This window comes from Macrotis lagotis, chromosome 1 (assembly GCF_037893015.1).
Source record: "Macrotis lagotis isolate mMagLag1 chromosome 1, bilby.v1.9.chrom.fasta, whole genome shotgun sequence".
NCBI lineage: Eukaryota > Metazoa > Chordata > Mammalia > Peramelemorphia > Peramelidae > Macrotis > Macrotis lagotis.
The window spans coordinates 292600773-292607183 of NC_133658.1; the positions used below are offsets into that span (position 1 = coordinate 292600773).

At 48.2% G+C, this 6411-nt stretch overlaps 1 protein-coding gene across 1 annotated transcript; it reads right to left on the minus strand.

Moving 5' to 3' along the window:
* Window positions 1-239: 239 nt before the first annotated feature.
* On the minus strand, window positions 240-5703 carry SET (SET nuclear proto-oncogene). Its single transcript, XM_074211024.1, has 8 exons — window positions 5279-5703; window positions 3490-3547; window positions 2571-2713; window positions 2098-2201; window positions 1848-1961; window positions 1251-1421; window positions 1016-1162; window positions 240-482 (listed from the first exon to the last, which is right to left on the minus strand). Exons 1-8 carry the CDS (start codon window positions 5349-5351, stop codon window positions 459-461), a joined length of 834 nt encoding a protein of 277 aa, XP_074067125.1. The 5' UTR covers window positions 5352-5703; the 3' UTR covers window positions 240-458.
* Between the last annotated feature and the right edge of the window lie 708 nt (window positions 5704-6411).

Consider the following 6411-nt stretch of genomic DNA (forward strand, 5'->3'; position numbering starts at 1 on the left):
CTGTCCATATTCACATAGAGACACAGTGTAATCTCTGAGCCCAATATACAGAGAAAGAAGGAAAAAAGCTAGAATTCTATGCACTACTACACAGGGGCCTAGCACCCTTCAGCTTCCAGCAGTGTGAAGGGAGCAGAAGGTTTCTTTTTTCCCACAGAACACAGTGTGTGTTGATTCCATAAACAGTTTGTTTTGAGATAGGAAGGGATAAAAATATTAACTTGGAACAGAAACTGGTAGAGATTCTTTTCCCACTGTATTCTGCTCAAGGTATTTCCCCCCCCACCCAAAAAAAGTTGTGAACCATGGTGTAAAGAGGAGAGAAAGAGACCTCAAGAGAACAAGGCGAATGCGCACAAGAGAAAAAAAATAAAAATAAAAAAGGCCGCAAAACTTGCTCCCAGGGACTGAAGAAAATTAAAAAGGTAAAAGAAGGTTTGGAATCCATCAGTGTTCTATTAGTCATCTTCTCCTTCATCCTCCTGTTGGGGGGGAAAAAACCGGATGTGAGTTAATTCCTGTTGAAAAAATACCTTTCTGCCCAACCTGGCTTCTGAGTCTTACAAAACTACAGAAGGCAGATAACAGATAAATGATGACTAAGCTGGTTCTCTTGAGGATCATATTAATCTCCTCAGGCTTCTAATGGTATCCTGAATCCAAAGAATTCATCAATTTTAAATTTAGATTTTCATCGTCAACTACCACACAAGATAAGCAAACAAAAATTATAGATCAAATTCAACACATATTCTAAGAGTCTATCCTAATTTATTGAGCCTTGAATTCTGATCAGATTTGCTTTAAGAGGGGCTGCATTATCCTTAGTAGGCCTGTTCATCTAGTTAGAAAAATTCAAGGGTAAGATTCCAATTGATATATAAAATGGTAGAAAAGAGTAAATAATAAAAATCAAGGACATGCTCACTCTTCAAGCATAAGAAAAACATGTAAATTGACCATTCCATATATCATTTGTTTTGAAAATGACAACCACCTTCTTATAGTGCCCTACCTCTCCTTCTTCTCCCTCATCATCATCTTCATCTTCATCTTCTTCACCTTCATCACCTTCTTCATCAATGTCCTCCAAGCCTTCTTCTTCTTCATCATCATCATCATCCTCTTCTCCTTCCCCTTCTTCATCATCCATATCAGGAACCTTAAGAATAACAGGTACCTTGTTATAAACTCACTCTAATTAGATGAGTAAGTATACCATGAAAAGAAACTTCAACTCTAAAACCTACCAAGTAGTACTGCAATGGATTCGGCCAGATATCATCTTTGATAACCTCTCCTAATTCATCTGCACCTGCATCAGAATGGTCAGTGAACCAAGTGAAAAAGCTTTCTGGTTCTTCATGCTGCCTCTTCCGGCTGGCTTTATTCTGTGTCTGACTTGAACGTTTCGTCAAGTCCTAAGAAGAGATAGGAAGATTTAAAGATTCAGATATAAAAGCAAATATTACCCTGCAAATATTCTGAATACTCCCTAAATACTAGATAAATCCTTTTTTACTATTAAAAATCAAAATCTTTTTTAAGATCTTAATAACAATACTTTCCTATGGCAAATTAAAAAAGATTTCTAGATTTCTAAAAAGTATTTTTTTCCTCAAGTTCACTAAATTTTGTGTGTCCAAGGAAAAAATAAACTGTCTTAAAAGTAAAAAAGAAATGTATTGTTCTGGGAAAGGAAAAAAACTACCTTATCAAATACACTAATCAACATTCATTAGTTAAGACACACCCCACCACCCACCCTTAGATAAATAATGTAACATTTTAGAAATAATTCATTCTCTCTTAACTTCAAGTTCTTGAAAATAATATTCTGTTCATACCTTCCCAGATTTCCATTTGATTTCAGTTGACTTTGAAGATGGATCTCCACTTTCATTAAGATGAAACTCTTTGGAGAGAACTTTATTTTCGAAGTAAGGGTTTTCATCAAAATACTATATTAAAACATGAAAACACTGTTAAATTAACATGACTGTAAGCATACCTAGCCCATAGCTACAACACCATAGCGAAGTCCCATGTAAAGAACTGCCATCATAAAAATACAGATTCTGACAAAGGGTTACTTACAAAATCTATTCTGTAACCTGATTTAATATCTTCGAACTCTGTCACTTCAACTCTGGTCAAATAATGCAGTGCCTCTTCATCCTCTTCCCCAAGCAGTGCAGATACTAGAAAAGAACAGTAAAAAAAAAAGTACCACAGGTCAAAAAAATCTTGGTTTGTGTTTTTTTTTTAAATGGGTCAATATGCTACAATTTTTATATATAAAAAAGTTATAACGAATCCCTTGTTCAAGCAGGAAATAGACAGACCAGACTTAGTTTTATACAAGTTAAGCTACTTCTTGGACTCACAAAAACATAACCAGCATATAAAAGGAAACTATCCATATGTACAGAATTTATTTCTAATAAGGGATATACTAAATATGCCACTGATTTCTATTTCCAAAAAGCTATTAGTAGCTAGCCCTACCACTTCTCTCATGTAGTTGATTCCCTTTCCCACTTTCCCTGGCTCAAAGACAGGCAACGTACCTTGCGGGTGGTTAACAAATGTTGTTACCCAGAAGTTTGGTATTTTGGCGATCAATTCTGACCTCTTCTGGAAGAAGGGTTGGCGGAGTTTGTTATATTTCTGTTCTACTTTCAAAATTTCCTCACTGGCTTGTTCATTCAGTCTAAAACAAAAGAAAAACCATGTTAAATACAGTATTAAGGCAGGGGCCTAAAATTGTAGCTTGGATCTTTAGAGTTTTAGAGTTTTGATATTCATACCTGACCCAAAAAGCATCTACTAAAGGAAAGTCAAAAACAGCCTGAGAATAAGTAATTTCCTTTATCATCTAATCTACAAAACTAAAATCCTAACCAATAATTGAACATGGAAATTATTGGGGGGGGGGGAACAACACCTGTTTCATTACTTACTAAGGAAATCTAGTAAATAAGTAGATGAACAACAAACAACTGAGACTGCTTAATAATTCCTTTCTAAATGACCAAGTGTTTGGGTTACAAAGATTATTTATCACATCTATTGAATTACCAGGACAACTTTCAATTCTGATTTCCTCAAACCAATAGGAATTTGAGCCAAAACCAGCTAGTTGTAAAGTTAAGCATGTCATCAGATATACTGATTCCATAATTCACATTCATCAGAAGTTTACAATCTAAGTCAGACAATTAGTATCCTTCAAAGTCAAATCCAACCCCTACAAGGTCAAGCTGTTATCAAATATAGTTTGGTGATTGTCCAAGAATTTTGGGGAGGAAAACACTGAACTTTTTAAGATTTTCAACCAAGGGAAGCTACCAACCCTAGAGTTGCTACTTAAGTAATTCACTAATCACGTAAATTCCAAAATAATTTTTTAATCGATAAGTATTTGTTAGGCATCTCTACTGCATGCATTACTCTAAAGTAACAGACTTAAAAATAACTTCAGTTTACCTGTCTATTTCATTCTGTACTTCATCAATATGTTCAATTGCTTCCTGTTGCTCTTTTTCTGGAAAAAAGAAGTTAATATATAATTTGAAATAAAAAAGCTTAATTTCTTTTGGGACTTATTTCAAGTCCAAGAATGTATTAATCTTAAGTCTTTCTAGTAACCATTTCATCTAATTAAAATTACTCAAAAACTAATTGAAAAATATTCTCCATGTTGGATCAAGCTAGTACATAATTTTTTAAAACCATGTCGAGGCAAAAAAATCTACTTGCCCTACTGACACGAGGACACAACTATGTATGGACACTAGACTCCCTTTATAAGGCTTTAAAATATCTACAACTTTCAAAATAGAATAGCAGCTGCTAACCGGGAGCCCCCAGTGTCTAACAAACAATAAACACACCATCAATTTAAACATAGTAGCAAATGCTTTAGTTTTCTCAAGGGTATGAACATTTTGCAACTCATTAAGAATCTAAGACACCAGAAGCAGTTTTTAAAAGACAGATTTTATACAAACTGTAGTTCTAATCGTTTTTCACGTCTACCTTTCTTATTTAGTCAAATTCAAATTCCTGCTGGATCAGATTCTAAGCTGAATCTCCACCCCACCCCCCAACCAATATTTCTGGCGGGCTGTGTTGGTCCTAAAACTTGCGGCATGAATTGGGGCACAAGTATGTGAAGCACGTGTGAAGTAAGAAAACTTTCTTAGGGGTGAAGGAAGTCAAAAGAGACAGACAATAGGAAACGTTCCTTCTTTAACAAGTTCTTAATAGGGAGAAAGGCGGGCAAATTAACAATCAGGCAGGAGGAGAAGGTGGAGAAGCGTTTCCGGGAACCATCCAGCACAGGGACAACCCCCTCCCCCCCGTCAGAAAGCCAAGCTGGGAGAAGCCCCCCAAAACCCCGACTCAGTCGAGTTTTCCCCCCTGATATCTTTGTCATGATGCTCTGCCCCCCAGATCCTCAACCCGGGGCGGTCAGAAGGAAGCTGCTCTCGGAATGAAGATCCCACGTGGGGGGCTCTTCCTGGCAGCCGCGGGTGGCGCCGACCGGGCATCCCCCGGCGAGGCCCGGTGCCCGCAGCCCAGCCCGGCCGCGTGCTTCCACTCCCCTCCAGCCTCTCCCACTCCGCACCCCGCCCAGCGGCCTCGGGGGACGCGGGGTGGGGGAGGGGAGGGGGAGGCCGCGGCGGCCGGCTCCTCCCGCGGCCCGGCGGCCCGGGGCCCGGGGCCCAGGCCGGAGGCGGCCGCACCATGTGGCGGCGGCGGCTGATGGGAGAGAGAAGCATCATGGCGGAACACAATAAAGAGCCGCTTCTCGGGGAGGGGGAGGGGGGGCGGAGAGGGAGGGGGAGGAGCGGGGTGGAGGGGTCTCCCTCCGCCGAGCAGCGCGGTGCAGGCCGCAGCGCCCCGTCTCGCGGGCCCCGTCCGCGGCGCCCGCCGGGGCACAATGCGCGGGGTGCAGCCCGCACGGGCGCCCGCCGCCCCGACACACGAACGCCGCGGGGAGAGGGAAAGGGCGCTAACATGGCCTCCCCGCCGCCGCCAGGACGGGCCTCTGGGCCCGCGCGCCGGCCCGGCCTCCCCCTCCCGCTCCCCGCGCGCGCTCCCTCGCGCCGCCGGCCGCCGCCGCCGCGCGCCCCCTCCTCCGCCCGCCCGCGCCCCCCTCCGCCCAGCGCCCCCCGCGCGCCGCGCGCCCCGGGCCCCCCGCACGTCCCGAGGAGGAGGAAGGAGAGGAGGGAGGGGGGGTAAAATGGCGGCGGCCCCCGCGGCCCCTCACCTGAGGTCTCATCGGCCCCGTCGTGGTTGGAGTTGAGATCCTTTTTACTGACTTTGGCCGCCGGCGCCGACATGGTGGTGCTCTCTCCGCGCTCACCGGCTCCGGGGAGGAGAAGGGAGAGGGCACGGGCGGGCGTCTGCCTTTCACCTCACACGCCACACGGGGCGGGCGGCTCGGCCGGGTCCGCGCGCTCGGGGCTCGGGGGGCCTCGGCCGCCTCCTCCGGGGGGCTTCGGGCGCTCTCCGCGCGGCCTGGCGGGGAGGGGAAGGGGGGAAGCCTAAGGCGGGGAAGGGGAGGGGCGGCGGCGGCGTCTCCTCCGGCCCGAAGCTCCGGCTCCCGTCTCAGAGGCGCGCGGACGGCGCTCCTTCACTCACGCGCTCGCCCTCTCCTCCCAGAGCCGCCTCCTCCACCGCCGCCACTACCAGCACCTCCACTACCTCCTCCACCTCCTCCTCCTCCTCCTCCTCCCTCCTCCTCCTCCTCCCGGCGGCGAGGGGCGGGCGACAGGGCGCAGGCGCGCCAGGCCCCGCGCGCAGGCCCCGCCCCCGGCCCCGCTGGCTCGCGCCGCTCCCCGATTGGCTGCGGCCCCCAAGAAGAGGGGCGGGGCCCTGCGCGCTGGAGACACTGGAGCTCGGGAAGAGGCGGGAGAAGGGAGGGGAGAGAACGCGGCGTACGAGATCAGCCCTTTCCCCCCCCCCCTCCTCCCCTGGCCTTCCCCTTCTTCACCATACCCTGGACGTCAGCGCGCTAGGAGAGCGCGGCGGCGGCGACGGAGGCAGGAGGAGGGCGGAAAGCGGGGACGGCGGCGGAAAGGAGCGGCGAGGGGGCGTGGCTTCTGCGTCGCCCTCGCGCGCTGCGGCGGAGCGTCGACCGGCGGCGGGCGCGCTGGCCGCGGAGGGGGAAGGGCGCAGGGGTGTCGGTCACGTGGCCGGCCCGTGGGCCTCCTTCCTCCGCGCGGCTCCCTGCCCCGGGCCGCGTGCTTCGCCCTGGCCGCCGCGGCTCGCGCCGGTTTCTGGAGACGCGGGAGGGACGACGCTCTGCCGCCGCAGTTCTCGGGCCCGTGCGAGGATCTACTTTAACTCCTTTTTAGCCTGTGGATCCCAAAGACCACGATGGGGGTGGGGAGCTGTTAC

What these genes read in the sequence shown, in the direction of transcription:
- SET (XM_074211024.1), bottom strand. Translation starts at nt 5,351, where the DNA reads ATGTCGGCGCCGGCGGCCAAAGTCAGTAAAAAGGATCTCAACTCCAAC. An exon ending in CAGGTTACAGAATAGATTTT is followed by an intron (nt 1,962 to 2,097) that starts GTAAGTAACCCT and finishes GTTTTAATATAG; the next exon opens with TATTTTGATGAAAACCCTTA. An exon ending in TCAAATGGAAATCTGGGAAG is followed by an intron (nt 1,422 to 1,847) that starts GTATGAACAGAA and finishes ATCTCTTCTTAG; the next exon opens with GACTTGACGAAACGTTCAAG.